Below are 21,426 nucleotides of genomic sequence, written 5' to 3'. Positions count from 1 at the left end.
AATTTATACTAATATGTGAACTTGTGAACTTGGGGTTATAAATGTGTATAAGTATTATGGTTCAATCATTTGAAAATGATTAGTCCTAATCATTGGACAATGATTACTCCAAGATTAGGATTATTAATAGTGGAACGATAAATATGAATTGGAACATTGAAAATAAGTGGTTTCAGCAGATAGTTTTGTAGTCCACCATTGATGTGTTGGGCAGTAAATTTCGAATTTAATTATTTTCATTTGATTATCATATTAGGATTCCAGTTTTGATATATTGAGATATGTGTTAAATAGTGGGTGCATTATGATATATAAAAATCATTATAATTATGTTATTCGGAGAATTAAGATTTAACCCCAAACATGAAATTCAGAAAATATGAGATTTGATCAATTGGTTGGAATAAAGATTTAAAAATTTCATTATAAATTTGGATGAGTTTTGGGTCTAAGCTAGAGATATAGAAATATGAATGTTGTTAGTTTCGAAATCATATCGTGGTTATCTATTTGAATAGATTTTATTGGTTTGGAAGTCAACCAAAAGAGGAAGGCTCAAGTTTTGGAGTCATTGTTCGACTATTTGAGGCAAGTGGATTTCTAAATTCTTGTTAAGTGTATGAAATGCGTGTATGTCCTTGTGGTATATGTTGGGAGTAACGGGATTGGTGATGGGTTGACTTGTCCACATTGATTAATTCTAATGATGAAAAGAATGGGGATAACAAAAGGCAATGTGATTAATTGTTTGTGTGTGTTGTGTTGAGAAATGGTTGAAGGCTTGTTGAATCATTGTTGATGTAACTTCATGTTTGTGTGGTTTGTGAACTGTGCGATGTTATGAAAATGGTCATCTCCTCATTATATATGTGAACTTGTCATCTGCATTATTCTGAGGCATTGGTTGTGGCAAGTGTTATGTGCATTGAGAAATAATGGGTACTTAAGAGGATGTACCATTTCGAGTGACGTATCGCGCGCCGCGATGGATACTATATTTCGAGGAACGTATCGCGCCGCGATGGTTACAATTATCGAGGGTCGTGTCGTGCGCCGCGACAGATGCATGGACAGATATGTCCCCCATGGGTCCCGGACTGAGAGACAGCGAGTGTGTATCACTAGGTCAGGCATGCATCATTATACCTGACATTGCATTCCATTGCATTGCACATACTTATCATTAGTGAAGTTGATATCGTATTTTGCTGATCTTCTGATTGCCTTTCTGCGGTACTTGTGATTGATTAATATTGAGCTTGTTATTGCGGATATGTAATTTGTTGAAGTATTCTTGTTGAGGATATGTAATTTGTTGAAGTGTTGTTGTTGAGGATATGTAATTTGTCTAAGTGTTGTTGTTGAGCTACGTGCTATGTAAACTGTGAGCTGTTAGGTTGGGTTGATTTTAATGCAGGTTGTAGCTGTGGAGGTTTGGTTGGGGGTGGTAGGAGTACCCGTATTTCATCCCCTTTGCTTGTGTTTAGACGTTTACTTGCTGAGTACCGTGTGGTTTGATACTCATCCCTTGCTTCTACAAATTTTTGTAGGTTATGAGCCTGAATTTTTGTTGTACTTTTCATTCTCTTCTTTTTCGAGGCTTCTTGGAGATTTGTCAGGTAGCTGTTTCCATCGCAGCAGACTTTCTTCTCCTTAATTATGATCTTGTTCTATTCTAGAAACAAGTTCATTTGAGACTTGAGTTTTCTTTTGAATCAATTCTAATACTTTAGAGGCTTGTACACGTGACTACCAGGTTTTGGGATTTATTAAGTTACTTATATTTTACTTCCGCACTTTATTGTAATGGTTGAGTTTTAGGTTGACTTGTCTTGGTGGGATAAAACGAGTGCCATCACGCCCATTTTTGGGTCGTGACAATAAATTTGGCATGAACTTCATAAGTTGAGTATCTTTGAGAGTAGTAATATCTTCAAGGTCTAAGTCTTGATTATTGAGTTTCTAATCATTTAGGGATTATATTCCTAATAATGAGGCTACTACATGTTACCCACAGAGGTCCTTGAGTTGAGAAATTCATGCCTATACACTACAACAAATTCGATTATCAGGAAAAAATAATTTCATCATTTATAAATCATATTTCGTCATTAAAAATCTTGTGAGATGAAAAATAATTCGTCACTAAAAGTATACAAAGATGATTTAGTGCTTCGTCGCTGAAAATATTATATTAACTACAAAAAGAAAAATCGTCCCCAAATCCTTAAACAGTTGTGACAAATTTATTTATCGTAAAAAGTACGTATATTTTTTTGTAATTAATAGTATGTTTTGTCACTAAAAAGGTTATTACTACCGACAAAATTATATTGTCTCTAGTTATTTTACTTCAACCAGTGATAAAATCAATTGTCTCTATAGTTAGATGTATTTCGTAGTTGAAGAAAATCTAGTTTCGCCACTAATGACTATATTTTATATACAAAAAATTAATTTGTTCTATAATGTATTAGGGATAAATTATTAGGAATATTGCATAATTATTAAAATTACTATTAGAAATTTGCTATTTTTGTCATCTCTTTCTAAATAGTAACCAACTTAAATTTATTTACTTCTCTAACCAATGTATTGATTTCATAGGTTTTGGATTCTTAACTTCTTATTTGAGACAAAAGAATAGCAATATTAAATTAATAAAGTAAATAATCTACTATAATTAAATATATTTTAAGTTGGTTAAATTTAAAATATAAAATATTTTATCATCAAAATATTCTTATTATCAATCTACGTAAATTAAACAGGAAAAATATCACTATTTCTCTTCAATATTTGAGTCGCAAAATTTTAAAACCCTAACCAGAGAACTATTATTATAAATTTAATAAGACTCTTAATTTACTTTTATTTCATTTAGTTTATCTATCTATTTTATTTGTTATTTTTATTTTAATGCTCTCTAATTAAAATATTTTTACCGTTATTTGATACATTTTAAATCATATTTATTTTAGTGCAAAAAAAAAAAAAAGAGTTAATGAAACATATTAAAAATAATAAATACTTTTCTTAAAAAAAATGAGATCTCACAATTTTAGATAGACACATGATCATCATAATTATAATTTTATATTACCCTAAAAATAAAATTATTTATAATTTTATCATTAATCATCTATCACTTCACTCTTCTTCTATACAGTAATAATAATAATTATTTTAAATCAAGTACAAGCTAAATTAGTTTCACTAAAAGGTCAAAGGTCATGTCAGACTTTTACAACAAGGGCATGTGATTGTGCTTGTATTTGTATGACTAATGATTGGCACGGTTCCTGGTGGGATGTCTCCACTATTGGTTTGTATACCATACAATTTATAGATATACTAACAGTTCGTATGAATATCATATTTGGTTTGGAGATATACATTAATGATCGACTCAGATATTATGACAGTACACTAGCTAATATTAGTCGGCGGCTTAGGAACTATACACTATAACAAAAATGATTATTATGATTATTACAAGCATTTAATTTTTAATTGTTATTAAATATATATTTTAAATGACAATTGTCACTCTTTGTATATGTCCCTAAAGCCTTTAGCGACATTGGTTCTAATGACACTTAATTAATGCCGGTAAAAACTTTAACACTCTTTATTAGTGTCAATATTTAATGCCACCAAAAATTATTTTTATTATAGTAAACATCAATACATTAACGGTTTGTGTATATCGAAATTTACTTCTTTGTAGTGGAATGGTTACATGTTTGTCCATGAATGGCTAGATTTCTCTTTGAATGATAGGTATAGTTCTTGTGCAGACCTATTTTGCATGTATAATGATGTTCTAGGGATCTTTGATGGTTTAGTTTACTTAGAAATGTGTGATGAATATGTATGGCTTGTTATGCTGAGATTATTCACGTTTATTATGTATATCGACTAAAAGTGAAAACTTAGAGTTCGGATTATGTTATATTTGTAATTATTAAAATGTATGTTATTTATTTTGTTAAGTTGTGATTACTAGGTCAAGCTGATGACCAAGGATTTCGTACGTAATTTAAGTATTGAAACAAACATAGTTGTTCAGTATTTAAAATATATATCTGATAAGAAGGAATTTGAGACAAGATGATTTAGTAGGAATCTTGCATGTGGTCTACTAAGAGGTCTCAAGGATTAGGGTGGTGGTGTTGGGTTTTAGCAAGTGTGAACGGGAAAAGAAAAGAGAGAATATGAAAAGTGAGGAAACTACTTTGGAGGGAAAATGAAAAGTCATTTGTAAAATACAAATGAAAAGTCATTTCTCCCATATCGGCAAAAGAAATGGAAATTGTTGTCCTTATAGAAGGAAACACTTCCATTACTTCTTAAAAGAGCTAAGAAGAAGATGCCCCCTCGCGCCGTCGCTCGACTTTGGCTTTGGATAAATTTTTTGGACAAAATTTATTTAATCAGTTTTTGTTAAATCAAATAAATCCTGTTAATGTTATCTCTTGTAACATCCTGAAAAGTTGTTACTTTTCCGAAAAGTCGTTACTTCCCAAAAAGTAGTTATTTTCCTAACAGACACATTTTTTTGAAAAGTTGTTAGTTTTTTCAAAAGACACAACTTTCTGAATAAAATGTGTCTGAACAGATTTCACTGAACAGACATGTTCCTTGCTGAAAATGGCTATAAAAGGAAGTCAATTTTTGATTTTTCAAACACTGAAAATTTTTCTTTCTCTGCATTTATTTTTTCTCTCAAAATAAAATCAAAGTGTCGATCGACTGAGTCTGTGTGACTTGTTGCTGTTCTTCAGTTCGTTGAAGTTAAAGAAGTTTGAGGTACCGCTATTTTTTTAACAGGTTTAATCCGTTTTATCTTGGGAGAAATTAATCCATAACCTTGGGTACAGTGAGGGGATTAAATTTCTTAAGGACACACAGTAGTTTCTGTGGACTCGGATTAATTCTTGTATTTTAAATTTTTTCTGCTTCATCTTGTTTTTGTTTTCGTTCATTAACTTCATAAATACAAGTTATTGTAAGAATAACAATCTTAAGAAATTTAACAGTTTCTGTATTTGAGGTTTCTGGAGATTAAAACCTTTATGGTTTTCTACTCTGCTTGAATTTTTAAAATTCATTTGATTAACGATTAAAATAACATAAAAACTCTATCGTTAAATCAGAAACAGTTTGTGTAAAGATTTGTTCTTTACTGTGAGTATTTTAAATACTTAATTTATCTGCCATTTGTGACAGAAAAAAAAAGACTAATTCAAGTCAAACAAATGCTGGAACAGTAAGTGCTGTAACAACAACGGTTGCACATAATCGTTCAAATGCTGCCTTAGCACCGGCTGAGAAACCTGCAAAGTTTTCTGGAGTCGACTTTAAGAGATGGCAGCAAAAGATGTTCTTCTATCTCACTACGTTGAGTCTGCAGAAGTTCATCAATGAGAATGTTCCTGTTATGTCAGATGAAACTTCGGCTGATGAACGATTCTTGGTAACAGAAGCATGGACACACTCAGATTTTTTGTGTAAAAATTATATTTTGAGTGGTCTGCAAAATGATCTGTACAATGTGTACAACAATGCCAAAACCTCAAAAGAACTCTGGGATACTTTAGAAAAGAAGTACAAAACAGAAGATGCCGGAATGAAGAAATTCATTGTGGCAAAATTTCTGGACTATAAGATGATAGACAGTAAGACTGTCGTCACCCAAGTTCAAGAATTGCAGGTCATAATCCATGATCTCCTTGCTGAAGGTATAAATTTATTTAATGCCTATGTTAGAAATATTAAGTTTTCCCTTAATACTCACATAACCTTTAATGTAGGATTGATTGTGAATGATGCTTTTTAAGTGGCTGCAATTATTGAAAAGTTACCTCCATTGTGGAAGGACTTTAAAAACTACTTGAAACACAAACGCAAGGAGATGACTGTTGAAGATCTCATAGTAAGGTTGAGAATCGAAGAGGATAATAGGGCTGCAGAAAAGAGGTCACGTGGTAATTCAGCAATATCTGGAGTAAATTGTGTTGAAGAAGATTCCACAAAATTAAAGAAAAGAAAGAAAGCATCTGGTCCAAAAAGCAATCCTCCTAAGAAGAAATTCAATGGAAACTGCTTTAATTGTGGTAAACATGGTCATAGGGCTAATGAATGCCGGGGTCCTAAGAAGGACAAGAAAATGAAAGATCAAGCAAACTTGGCTGAATCCAAAGGAGAGATGGATGATCTCTGTGCAATGCTTTCAGAATGTAACTTGGTTGAAAATCCAAGAGAATGGTGGATAGATTTTGGTGCCTCATGTCATGTTTGTGCCAACAAAGAATTATTTTCATCATATACTCCAGCACTTACAGATGAAAAATTGTTTATGGCAAACTCCGTTGTTACAAAGGTGGAAGAAACTGGCAAAGTCCTATTAAAGATGACATCAGGCAAGGTGGTGACTTTGAATAGGGACTCAAATGTTCCAGAATTGAGAAAGAATTTAGTTTCAATTCCAGTTCTGACCAAGAATGGATTTAAATGTGTATTTGTTTTTGATAAATTAGTAGTAAGCAAAAATGATATGTATGTAGGAAAAGGCTACCTTAGTGATGGCCTTTTCAAACTCAATGTAATTGCAGTTGATATGATTAAAGATTTTGCTTCTTTTTACTTGCTTGAGTCTAAATGTTTATGGCATGAACGTTTGGGACACGTTAATAACAAAAACCTTGCGAAAACTGATTAACTTAAATATTTTGCCAAAATTTGAGTGCAATAAATGAAAATGTCAAATTTGTGTTGAATCTAAGTATGCTAAGCATTCTTATAAATCTGTTGAAAGGAATTCAAATCCTTTAGAATTGATTCACACTGATATTTGTGACATGAAGTCAACACCATCACGTGGTGGGAAAAAGTATTTCATAACTTTTATTGACGATTGCACTAGATATTGTTATGTCTATTTTCTAAATAGTAAGGATGAAGCAATAGATGCATTTAGGCAATATAAAACTGAAGTTGAAAATCAGTTAGATAAAAAGATCAAAATGATAGAAGTGATAGAGGTGGAGAATATGAATCTCCATTTGCAGAAATATGTTTAGAAAATGGAATAATCCATCAAACTACTGCTCCCTACACTCCTCAGTCTAATGGAATTGGAGAAAGAAAAAATCGAACTTTAAAAAGAAATGATGAATGCATTACTTATAAGTTCAGGTTTACCACAGAACTTGTGGGGGGAAGCTATCCTTACAGCAAATCAGATACTTAATAGAGTGCCTCACTCAAAGATAAATGTAATTCCATATGAAAAATGGAAAGGTAGAAAACCCAATTTGAAATATTTCAAAGTATGGGGGTGTCTAGCCAAAGTCCGAGTTCCTATACCTAAGAGGGTAAAAATAGGACCTAAGACTGTGGATTGTGTATTCATTGGATATGTCACAAACAGTAAGGCATGTCGATTTTTGGTTCATAAGTCCGAACATTCGAATATTCATGATAATACGGTAATGGAATCAGATAGTGCTGAATTTTTTGAACATATCTATCCGTATAAAACTAGACTTGAGTCATCTAGTGGGGGATCTAAACAACCCAGAGAAGAACCAAAAGAGAATGAGCAAAATGAAGAAAGTCCAAGACGCAGTAAACGTCAAAAGACATCTACTTCATTTGGATCAGATTTTGTAACATTTCTTCTTGAAAGTGAGCCTCAAACATTCAAGGAAGCAATGTTGTCTAGCGACTCAACCACTTGGAAGGAGGCTGTTAATAGTGAAATTGAATCAATCTTAAGCAATCATACTTGGGAGTTGGTTGATCTTCATCCAGGGAACAAACCCTTGGGTTCAAAATGGATCTTTAAAAGGAAGATGAAAGACGATGGAACTATTGACAAATATAAAGCAAGACTTGCTGTCAAAGGTTTTAGACAAAAAGAAGGTCTTGATTATTTTGACACATATTCGCCAGTGACTAGGATTACATCAATTCGGAGGTTAATTGCACTAGCTGCAGTATACGGTCTTGAAATTCATCAAATGGATGTGAAAACAGCCTTCTTAAATGGAGAGCTTGAAGAGGAAATTTACATAGAACAACTGAGGTTTTGTAGTTCCTGGTAAAGAAAAGAAAGTGTGCAAACTTATTAAGTCACTTTATGGGCTAAAACAAGCACCAAAACAATGGCATGCAAAGTTTGATCAAACCATGTTGTCATATGAATTTAAGATCAATGAATGTGATAAATGTGTTTACATTAAAAATACTCCAAATCAGGAAGTTATTTTATGCCTATATGTAGATGATATGCTTATAATGAGCAAAGACATTGCTAATATAAAAGCTACAAAGCGTATGCTTGCTAGTAAGTTTGATATGAAAGATTTAGGAGTTGCTGATGTGATATTAGGAATTAAAATTCTTAAAACTCCCAACGGTCTAGCATTGTCTCAAACTCATTATATTCAAAAGATACTTGAAAAATTCAAATTTTTGAATTTTAAAATGGCAAAGACTCCAATTGATGTAAATCTTCATCTTGCAAAGAATAAAGGCGAAAGTCAGTCTCAATTGGACTATGCTAGCGTATTGGGAAGCTTAATGTATGTCATGAATTGTACACGACCAGACACAGCTTGCGCTATCAGTAAACTGAGTCGATACACAAGTAATCCTAATCATTGGTTGGCAATGAAGAGAGTTTTGGAATACTTAGATGACACTCAAAACTATGCTTTACATTACAACAGATATCCAGCCGTTCTTGAAGGATATAGTGATGCAAATTGGATTACTGGGTCAACTGAAACACAATCCACAAGTGGATACGTGTTTACTATTGGTGGAGGAGCAATATCTTGGAAATCATCCAAACAAACATGTATAGATCGCTCTACAATGGAGTCTGAATTCATTGTTTTAGACAAGGCAGGTGAAGAAGCTGAATGGCTCCGGAATTTCTTAGAAGATATTCAATTTTGACCCAAACCAATGGCCCCTATATGCATACATTGTGATAGTCAAGCTGCAATAGGAAGGGCTGGAAGCATTATGTATAACGGCAAGTCTCGTCACATAAGACGAAGACATAACTCTATGAGACAACTACTCTCTAGTGGAATTATCACAATTGACTATGTGAAGTCAAAAGATAATGTGTCGGATCCACTTACAAAAGGCCTAAATAGAGAAGGAGTTGAGAAATCATCGACGGGAATGGGACTATGGCCGAGAACAAGTCATCGTGGCGGTAACTCTACCTAGAAGACTGGAGATCCCAAGATCTAGGTTCAAGGAGATAAAATAAAGTCATTGATGACGGTTCAACATTGTCAAAGAAAAAAAATTATTATTATTATTTTATGGTCCATTCTCATGACGAGACAATGTTTAGTAACCAGGATAAAGACATAAGGACTTTTTAATGGTTTCTAAGTTTGATACAGGGAATATCAAATGGTGTATCTATGGGATAACACATTTAGAAATCACCTATGTAAGTGTGAAGTGTAACCCGCTTCAAGGAGAATCCGGTAAGGCCAGTTCTTTAAGCACTTACTATCCAAGATGTGTTCATGGCTGAAACGAACAAAACAATGAGAACTAAGAACAGTTCAAGGGTTGATTGTGTGACATATGTTGTCTAGGTGTACACCAAAGCTTGACGGTTCAAAGATATCAAATCTACCGATTGACCGAGTATATCCGATATATGTTCACTACGGAAAGTTTAAAGGGAAACCTACTTATCCAGATGCGATTAACCTTTACCTACAAGACACACAAGTTTTTTCATGCATACGTTTTAACAATAGCCTTTCCCATTCATGTGGGGGATTGTTGGGTTTTAGCAAGTGTGAATGGAAAAAGAAAAGAGAGAATATGAAAAGTGAAGGAACTACTTTGGAGGGAAAATGAAAAGTCATTTGCAAAATACAAATCAAAAGTCATTTCTCCCATATCGGCAAAAGAAATGGAAATTGTTGTCCTTATAGAAGGAAACACTTCCATTACTTCTTAAAAGAGATAAGAAGAAGATGCCCCCTCGCGCCGTCGTCGTCGCTCGCTCGGCTTTGGATTTGGATTTGGCAAATGATGTGATTGATTGATAAATTTTTTGGACAAAATTTATTTAATCATTTTTTGTTAAATCAAATAAATCCCGTTAATGTTATCTCTTGTAACATTCTGAAAAGTTGTTACTTTTTCGAAAAGTCGTTACTTTCCAAGAAGTAGTTATTTTCCTAACAGACACATTTTTTCGAAAAGTTGTTATTTTTTCCAAAAGACACAACTTTCTGGATAAAATGGGTCTGAACAGACATGTTCCTTGCTGAAAATGGCTATAAAAGGAAGTCAATTTTTGATTTTTCAAACACTGAAATTTTTTCTTTCTCTGCATTTATTTTTCTCTCAAAATAAAATCAAAGTGTCGATCGACTGAGTCTGTGTGACTTGTTGCTGTTCTTCAGTTCGTTGAAGTTAAAGAAGTTTGAGGTACCGCTATTTCTTTAACAGATTTAATCCGTTTTATCTTGGGAGAAATTAATCTATAACCTTGGGTACAGTGAGGGATTAAATTTCTTAAGGACTCACAGTTGTTTCTGTGAACTCGGATTAATTCTTGTATTTTAAATTTTTTCTGCTTCATCTTATTTTTGTTTCTGTTCATTAACTTCATAAATACAATTTATTGTAAGAATAACAGTTGGCATGAGAACTTGACGAAGAATAGTATATTGGTTAACAGAGTAGGAGCGACTTTTTATTTGAAAAATCTCTATGTGATAGAAGGTAAGGTTATAATCTAACATGAGGATAAAATCTTCTAAACGATGATGTGATGGAAGGTAAGGTTATAATCTAACATGAGGATAAAATCGTCTAGACGATGAGTTTACAACGAAAGAGGCAGGGGTGACTTGAGATAGACCATATGAGTTTTAAAATAGTTTGAATTGTAACATATAAAATTATCCTAAAATAAAAGGATTAATCAATAAATAAATAAATTTTATTACTGAATTGAAGGGCAAACATAAGCTAGTCCACTCATAATAAGAACATATTTGGAATCAAATTTATTCTATTTTTTTAGTGCTTCATACCAAACTTAATATAATAATTTCAAAAATAAAGTTCTTTATTAAGCTGTCATAATTTATATATATAAAAATAATATTATCAATAAATATACTTTAAATCAGAGTGATTCATAGGATAACCAACGCTTTAACATAGCAAGACTTTGCACAGGTTTATACTCTGGGGTAGTATGCCCTGCTCCCTGTATTCAAAAGGAATTAAATAGAATGACAATTAGAAGTTATTTAAACAAATGAACTAGAGTAGATATAATGTTTATACTAAACTAAATAAGTTGGAAGTCAAAAATAATAATAGGTTAATATATAGTATTTCCTAGGAACCATATAGCTATAAAAATATTATTATTTTTTTAAATTACTTTTATTTTTTTTTGGTCAGCTTATGATCATAAGATTTAAATTATATTTGAAGTGTATTTTAAATTTAAAAAAGAGAGATAATTGTATAGAATGACAAACTAATAAAATAAAATAAATATAGTAGTTACCCTTTGATTTATTTGTGTTTCATAGCAAACTTTGTCAGTCCCTCTCTCTCTCATATTCTCGCTCGCTTCCTGTCGCTCGCCTCTCTCGCTTTATACAATAGAATTGTATAAATTGTGTTTATAATTATATAAAGTGAGAGAAAATTGTATATACACGTGCAATTACATATATTTTCGTCCTATACACTTATAATTATACAATAAAAGGATTCCCTTATCCAAGTCTCTTTTGCCTTTCTCTCTTTCTCATTTTATACAAATTCAAATTGTATATAATTTCTCTCCTTCTCATTTTATACAATTCGATTCAATTGTATATTTCCTGCCAAAGTCTCTCTTTTGTCTTTCTCTCTTTCTCAAATTCAAATTGTATATAATCGTCCTATACACTTATAATTATACAATACAAATATTTTCCTCCTTAAATCTCTTTTGTCTTTCTCTCTTTCTCATTTTATACAAATTTAAATTGCATATAATTTCTCTTTCTCGTTTTATACACTTTGTTTTATACAATTCGCTTTAATTGTATATGTATAGCGAATTATACATATATATGTTTGTTATAGAGTGTAATTATATAAACTTTGCTATAACATACAAATATGAATTTGTTTGCTATTTGTGAAAGTTACCCTTTAAAAAACAACTTATAATTTGTTTTCCAACTTATATTTCACTTTTAAAGTTGTATTTAAATACATTGAATTGAAATTTTTTTTGGCAAATAGTTTAACTCACACCAGTTTTTTTTTTACTCCAACTCCATAAATACCAACAAAACAAAAAAAAAATAAATAAAATCTATAGCCTAATGCTTATTCAATCATTTTTAATTAACATATAAACACATATCCATGAGAGATGCATGTGTGTATTAGTCTGATGCAAACAAGCTTTCATCATGAAAAATATTACTTCATTCATTTTATTTTACTTGAATGCAAATTAAGAAGGGAATTAAAAAAACTATTTTAAATTAAAGATATGTAGAATATATTAAAAAAAATTTTGATCTTATAATTTTTAGACATGACACGTGAAAATCTAATATTGAATAGCTGTTGAAAAAGAAAAAAAAACATTTTCAAAAAAAATTAGAAAAAAGTAAAATAAACAAATTAAACCAAATATTATAGCTAGTTTCTTACCTTAACTGTCACGAATGTCATTTTATTGGAGTAACTTCTAGTATACCTATAAGCATCAAACAAACTTAATTAATATTTTTTCAATTTATTCTTTTGCTTAACATTAATTAAGGAATAATTGAAAATAAAAATTTACTTAGTTTAGAAATTTACCCTGCAACTTGACCATCAACAATCCATGGCCTCCAATCATCAATAATTGAATAATTTAGTGATTTAATCCATACTTGAGTTGAAATAAATGGAACAACCATATCGTGATCACCACTATTTCAAAAAAAAATAAAAAAATACATATTTAAGCTTTTGATATACTACGGTAAAATTGAATAATCATTTCGTTATAAAATATTTACTATAAAATTAATTTATTAGCTATAAAATAAAATAGTCTAATAAATATAAATACCTGTAAATAAGAGATCTAAAACCTTTACGACTAAGATTTGAATGATATAGTATAGTATTGTTGATAATATCTCCAAAAGACAAGTTGCCCCTGCATTCTTCCCATGCTCCAATAGTTTTCTAAATTTAATTTAATTTTTGATATTTTAATAAATAATATCTAAAATTTTAATTTGATTTACTACTATTATTATTATTATTATTAAAATTGCATACCTTTCGAACATGAAGAGCATCTCTTACATTATTATCGTTGGCCCAAATCAAAGCGAGGGCATGCCATTCTTTCTGCAGGTAAATAAATTGTTAAATGTCTGTCCTGATTCTCATATCATAATATATAGTAACCAAAAAATCTAACGTATATTTGAAATACATTTATACTATACTAAGGTTCTATTATTCCTGAACTTATTTTATAAATAATTTTTATCCCTTTTTGGCATACATGGCATTATCTTGTGGGTTCAATGTGTGTTGACATTTTTTTTTTCAAATTAGTGCTACATAGGCCAAAAAGGGGTTGAAAATTATTTATAAATAAGTTCAGAGGGGTAATAGGTCTTAGTGTAGTATAAGTGTGTCTCTGCAATTTCAGGCATAGTTATACATTTTTTTTCAAATTAGTGTTACGTAGGCCAAAAATAGGTAGAAAATTATTTCTAAATAAATTCAGAGGGGTAATAGGTTGTAGTATAAGTGTGTTTCTGAAATTTCAGACATAGTTATACTTTTTTTTTTCAAATTAGTGCTACGTAGGCCAAAAAGGGGTAGAAAATTATTTATAAATAAGTTGAGATAGGTAATAGGTCTTAGTGTAGTATAAGTGTGTCTCTGAGATTTCAGAAATAGTTATACATTTTCCCTAAAAATAAATGAAAAAAAATGATAGTTACTTACTCGACATTTAACTTGTGGATATGTAGCAGAATTTTTGAGCTTTGTAACATTTTGAGTCAACCATCTTCTTGAATCTTTTGATACAAGTTCACAAGGGGACTCTAGGATATTATATAAATAAATATCCTTAGTCAACTGCATTAATATATTAATGATTTTTAATTATTAACTCGACAATTAAAAAAAAAATTAAAAAAATTAGTGAGAGTTACCCAATTGAAAGTATCCATGTCCCTTGAACAAAGTGGGTTGATTATAGGTCGATCTCTATATATCAACTCTCCTTCACAATTAGTCACTAATGACTGTTTATGGAAATAAAGTTAAACTTAATTAGAGAGGCACTTGAAGTAATGAATTAATTTTTGTTTTGTTGCATCAATCAAGACATTTAACTATAGTATATTCTACTTCTTTCGTTTAAATTTGTTTTTAATAAATATCAGTGATTTAAAAGGTGGGGTGTAAGGCGAAATGTTTTACACGCATAAGTCTCGAGACACGGAGTGTAAGTTTCATGGATATACGGGGCGTAGTCTCATATATATTCAATTTTATATTTTTATTACTATAAAATAAATCAAAAGTAAATTTTTAAATAATTTTACAAATAAATATTTATAAATAACCTATAATATATAAAAATTATATTATAATTTTATTTTAGATAAGTTTAATAATCAATAATGTAGAAACACATATTATTATTACTATTTAAGAAATATCAATTAACTAATAATAAAAAATATGATTTCATGTAAAATAACGGTTTAAAAACACATTTAAAATGCTCGGGCTTATGTTTTTTACGTCTGAAACTTACGATTTTATATTCGAGGCTTACACCTTAAATCTTAGAACTTACGCCTTATAAATCTACGTTTTTAATTTACGCTCTGGAGCGTTTTCGATACGCTCAGCCCCAAAACTCGCTCCAAAAATATTTCTGAAGGAACATTGATAAATACCTTTTAAAAGATATTATTCTTTAATACTATCCTCTCCGTACCAAGATAAGTATCACCATTTAAGTTTGTTGGATATAATTTATTTTTTATATTATATGTGATACTTAGGTAATAATGATTGTTGGATAAATCAAATAATTTAATGTAAATTAGATAATCATTCATAAAAGATAATTGGAAAGAAATGTAAATAATCGAAAGAAAAATAAAGGTTGGAGTGCGTGGATATTCGAATTTGAATTTAACACCTAAGTCATATTTTGTACTGTATAAAGTTTGCAAATCTAATCCATTTCAATAATGTTTGATATGTGTACTATTTGAAATTAAACTTGACAAAATATCTAAAAAATTTATATGTTAGAAATTCAGACACATATACGATTATAATTCATTATTTTTACCTAAAATCAAATATTTTTATCTTAATATATTTATTATATTTATTTCGAAACACCGCATATCTAAAATTATTTCAAAGTACTCATACCTCGTATAGTTCATCAGAAATTAGGCCCATCCCATGAGCAAAAGGTATGATATAGTAATCTTGACCAGCAAATGTTACTGGATTGCCTAAAATATATCCCTGCAAATACCATTTAATTAAGGGAAAATTATATATAATTAATTTAGAGAAAATTGCATATAATAATGATAAATTAATATATCAAATTAATTGCTATAACCATCCATTGATTTAATTGTGCTCCGTAGCAAATTGTTTGTCAGTCACCTCTCTCCCTCAAACTTTCGCTCGTCACTCTCCTCTCTCGCTCTATCTCTCGCTCGCTTCCTCTCACTTTTATACAAAACACAAGTATATAAAATCTGTTTTTATTTGTATAAAACGAGAGAAAATTGTATAAATACATATATTTTCATTCCCCTCTCTCAGATCTCGCTGCCCACTCTCCCTAATCTCGCTCGCCACCCTTACCTCTCTCTCTTATACAAACAGAAACGAAATATATAAATTGTGTTTCTATTTGTATAAAGCGAGAGAAAATTTGTATATACACATGCAAATACATATATTTTTGTCGTATACACTTATAATTATACAATAAGAATACTCATTTCCTCAGTTTCTTTTGCCTTTCTCTCTTTCTCATTTTATACAAATTCAAATTGTATATAATTCCTCTCTTTCTCGTTTTATACAATTCGATTCAATTGTATACTTTCTGTCCAAGTCTCTTTTGCCTTTCTTTCTTTCTCATGTCATACAAATTTCAAATTGTATATAATTATTCTATACACATAATTATACAATTCATTTTATACACTTCGTTTTATACAATTCGCTTCAATTGTATATGTATAGCGAATTATACATATATATGTCTGCTACGAAGTATAATTATGCAAATTTTGTTATAGCATACAAATATAAATTTTATGTTTGCTACATGTGAAAGTTGTCCTTTAGTTTATTGGACATAAAATGCATAATAAAAATTTTGTTAATATAAGTAAAAGTTGCAGATATTTTTTTCACCATAAAATCTTTTTTAGTGCTAAGCTATATAATTCATTTTGATTTTTATATTAAGTTATTTAACTTCACTCACTATAATAATAAAGTCACAAAACTAGTTTTTTATGATCATATTAATGTAATAAAATGTTTATTGTTAAGCGATATGTAAAATCATCTTTGAATATATTTAAAAACGAGTTAGCTTGATTTAATTAATTTTCATTAAAATTAAATTTTCCTAAATTAAAAATATATTTATGATCACCAACCTTAAGATTGATCCATGGCTTGATTCCCATATCATTACCTACATTGCATAATTTGAATCAACAATATATTAAATTTTCCTATAAAATTAAAAACTATATATAATAATAATACAAGCAAATTATTGATTTATTAATTACCATTTGATATGAATTGAGTAACAATAGGAACTGTAATTCCACTATATGAGTCTCCACCAACATAAAAAGGATTATTGAGATATTCTTGATGTTCAATTAACCACTGTAAAATATTTTTTTTAAAAATAGTGAATTAAAAAAAAGATATAAATATTATCTTAATACGTAATAACTATACACATATAATATTATTAATAATAAAAATTAACTAATTAATTTGTCATGTATTACCTTTCGAATAAATTCATAAGCATGATCAGCTGATAGTAAATTATCTGAGTAATTTGCTTTTTGTGTTGTTGCATAGGAAAATCCAGTCCCCACTGGCAAATCCACAAAAATTATGCTTGCCACCTATGATTCAATCAATAGTTAGAGGCATTTCTAGATATATCAAATAGTGTGTTAGTACGAGTTTAACATATGTTATTATGTTAGTACAAATATAATATATATTATTATATTTGTCTTAATTTATGTGGCAGAGATGGTATTAGGAGACTCAGTCATATTTTTTTTTTATAATTTTAATTTATTAATTATTGTAATTTATAGCCTTTTTTTTATTTGGAAAAACTATATTATTAGACATGTATTAATATTGTATATATACTAGTTTTATCTATATTTTTAAATAATTGTGTATCTTACCACTAGTTAAATTTTTTTGATAATATGCAGAGAAACATACACCTATATACATGTATTGTTGCTACTAGATACATCCAAATAGAAGGCAAGCGAGATGGATAAGGAGGCGAGCAAGATGGACAGGGAAATAGTCATGTATCTCATATAAATACGAGTCACACTAGATAAACACCAGATACATGTAATGATAACAAGATTTGTCTATGTATCCAAGATATAAGCAAATCCACTTAGATACAATGTATCTAAAACAAATAACACATAATTTTAATCTCATATATCTTGAGATACATGTATCTAAACAAATCTAAACACATCAAAATCTAATAAAATTCATAATATTGTAAATTGAAATATCTCTAGGTAATTAACTCCTAAATCGTTGAAATTTCTATAAGTTTTGCTATTATTTCTGACCTTTGTGTATGCATATGGATTTAAAGACAACGTGGGCAAGCTCCCATTATAAGCTCTAGTGTCCAATGTGATGGGTCCTGCAAATTTTAGCAAGAAATTTAAATAATATTTAAAAACATAATCGAGTGATTTCATACAAAAACTAATACGTATAATTGCAATTTACCCAATAAAGTTATGGTTTTTTATATTTTATTTGTAATTATAAATTACTTTCAATTAAATTACGAAGATATGTAAAAAGAAAACGAATTGTTTTAATATAAGAATAAATTTAGATAAATAATTTACCAAATTCGAAAAAAATGGCACTCAATGCAGAGCAACCGGGACCTCCCGTAAACCAATAAATAAGTGGATCGACTTTAGGATTAGATTCTGACTTTATAAAATAATAGAAGACTTGCACCTCATCTGCTTCACCTACTCCTATATACCTGATCAATTAATTTGAGAATAGTTAATATTTTTTTGCGAATTTCATATATACTTCATTCAATATTAAAAGTATCCCGTAAAAATATATGACAGACCAAATAAACATAAAAACTAATAATATATAGAACTGTCAATATTGGCTGATTCATCTTATTCGGGTTAATCTATACATGTGTTGAAATTTTACGGATTAGATCGGGTTAGTCCATTTTTTCTATAGACCAGAAAATGGTCGGCAAAGCCCATATGTGAACTACGGACTTTGCCGGGCCAACCATCTTATTTTAAAAGCAGATTTTTATAATTTTTTAAATTAGATTATTATTCTAAAATATTTATTATAAGTATGGAGAATATTAAGTTCAATTTAAAATAAAAAATATAAATAGCTAAATAGAAATATAAACTAATTGTTTTCTAACCATCATAATAAAACTAAAAATTATGATAATATTCCATAAATTACGGCCTATGTAGTGATATTTTAGAAATTTTAGGAAAATTTTATATTATATAGCACATATTTTATAAACATAATTTACATTTAAATTGTAATATTTCAAATTTTTAACAGATTTTGAGTTCAGACTCTTGTTATTTTTAAGACTCTATTTTATTTTTTATTTTTAGTTAATTTTTATTTAACCCACAAACCAACCCTATCCATATTTCTCAAGCTTTATAAATTAACAATTTTATTCAAATCGAGCTAAAAGCCTCTAAATCTCAAAATAAATTTCCACATATAAGAAAAGTACATTATAGCTCTTACTCCTTCTGGCGATTAGATTTCACCACAGCCAATCATTGTGTCCAATAATATCCGATGGATGTTTAATGTTTTAATATATGTACACATATTTTAAAAAAATTATGTTGCTCGAACTCGAACATTCAAATGCACACAATTACTATGGGTATAAATTTAAAAATTGAATTCGTAAATATATGACGTTCCATATAGAGCATATATATACTTTAATTAAGAAAATTTAGTTCTCGATATACACTTAATATTTTATATATTTGATATATTCCACCTACATAATTAGTTATACACTCTAAGTAGTAGGAAGATATGCATAATTGATACATAGAATAATAATACAATAGATTTAATATATGTATTAGTATGATAATTTTTTTCAATAAACATATTAGCATGGTTAAAAGCTTAATTTATCCATTAAATATTTTTTATTTTTTTAAATTATATTTGAGCAAGTTATAATATTTGTCAATGAAAAAAACAAAAATTATTCACTCTATATTATTTTAACACACCAAATCAAATAATGCATTAAAAGAATTATCTCCACATTATTAATATCAACATAACTAATAATATCATTGTTATTAAGATACACCATATTCAGCATTATTATCATACGTCCTACCAAACACTATCACATGCAAAGGCAGGAAAAAAAATTCAAATACTCCTTCCTTCACCTTTTAGTTATCCTGCCACGTTTTTCAAAAGTCAATTTACTATTTTTCAAAGTTAAATTAGATTACATTAATTCAATATTTTAAATTAAAATTTTTAGATAATAAAAAACTATACGAAAAGTACTACAAATAACAATTTTTATGATGAAAAAATACGTCATAAAATGTTAATTAAAATTCTTATGGTTTGACATTAAAAAAGAAAATCACGACAACTAAAAGAGGATGGGAGACAAACAGAGTATATGTTATGCATCCATTATTTGATATAAAAAATACCTGCTACGCGAGAAGAATTGGTCTTTAATTATTTTTTTAAAATGCTATAGTGAGAATCAAACCCGAAGATAACAGATAAATATACAACTTTGAGCACCCACAAACAATCACTACACCAATCAACTACTTGTTGGTCGAGTGCTCACTAGTTATATTTATTCCATTTGTTCAAATTTCTATTAATTCGATACAAAATTAATGAATGCTCCGATCCAAACACCTGAAAGCTTCAATGTAGATTCGCTCCTACGATTAAATATTTACTTTAAGATAAATAGAAAAATTTACCCCGTTTCAAGTTGAAAGGCAAGTTGTCCTTCAAATCCCGGAAGATACTTGACAGACAAACCAGCTAGAGCAGGCTGTTGGCATATGATCTCAAATGCAACTATTAACATGAGAATTGGGAGCCAAGACATCTTTTTACGGTGACGGATTCAAAATATTCGTAGCGAGTTTATTGAAATTCAATGTCAAATTAATATTTTAAAATTTTGAATTTGTTTCTAATTTTTTGATAGAAAATTCTCTACTGTAAAATAGATCGTGAAAACAAGTGCATTTACATATACGTGGGATAGATATCATTCTTAATTGTGTGGACCAATCACATGATGCTACGTGGATTATTGTTGGCCATTTCTTTATTATCCTAGAAATCGTGCATCTTAAATGGCTTAGTTAACGTGATTTTTTAAACTTTAGAACTATCGTCCGTCGTATATTTAAGATATTGATATCTTTGTCATCTAAAAATTAAAGTATATTTGTTTTTCATTTTAACAGAAGACTAAATAAGAATATGTGACAATCTTATTCATATGAAAATGTTTAAAGCAATTTAATAAGAAAATACAAAATTAATAACTTACGTTTGATAATCACTAATTTTAATAAGTTTGACTTTCAATATCAAATTAATACGCTACAAATATGTGATTGCACACAAATAAAACAAGACGCGAATCATTATGATATTAACATAATACATTATTTCTTCGCGTTCCACCTTATACCACATGAATATGTCCTGCATTATTATCGTTTATCAACTTTATTTCCTTTCATATGTTCTTTTAAACCTTTCAAATTAAAATAAAAAAATAAAGTGACACGTAATTTCAAATTATTTATTATTTAATCCATACATACTTTTTTTTAGAAAAAGTAATTCTAGTTTGGATAAATTCTTAATGTTAAAAGAGGTCCCAAAATTCTATATCTTTATTCATATAGTACAAAACACATAATAATTTTTAAAAAATTACCACTAACCTTCCGAATTCAT

General features: G+C 29.3%; 1 protein-coding gene across 1 annotated transcript; it reads right to left on the bottom strand.

Annotated features, from left to right (window-relative positions):
• Positions 1 to 10,980: 10,980 nt before the first annotated feature.
• On the bottom strand, positions 10,981 to 20,698 carry LOC101266126 (serine carboxypeptidase-like 12). The gene is made up of 14 exons (XM_010323195.4): positions 20,427 to 20,698; positions 18,261 to 18,406; positions 17,970 to 18,046; positions 17,133 to 17,255; positions 16,902 to 17,004; positions 16,764 to 16,801; positions 15,502 to 15,600; positions 14,256 to 14,348; positions 14,044 to 14,178; positions 13,360 to 13,431; positions 13,145 to 13,263; positions 12,889 to 13,002; positions 12,736 to 12,781; positions 10,981 to 11,275 (listed from the first exon to the last, which is right to left on the bottom strand). The coding sequence occupies exons 1-14, from the start codon at positions 20,555 to 20,557 to the stop codon at positions 11,192 to 11,194; spliced, it is 1,380 nt and encodes a 459-aa protein (XP_010321497.1). The 5' UTR covers positions 20,558 to 20,698; the 3' UTR covers positions 10,981 to 11,191.
• Between the last annotated feature and the right edge of the window lie 728 nt (positions 20,699 to 21,426).

Source organism: Solanum lycopersicum, chromosome 5 (genome assembly GCF_036512215.1).
Source record: "Solanum lycopersicum chromosome 5, SLM_r2.1".
In the NCBI taxonomy this organism is placed as follows: Eukaryota; Viridiplantae; Streptophyta; class Magnoliopsida; order Solanales; family Solanaceae; genus Solanum; species Solanum lycopersicum.
This window is presented reverse-complemented; position numbering and strand designations above follow the sequence as displayed.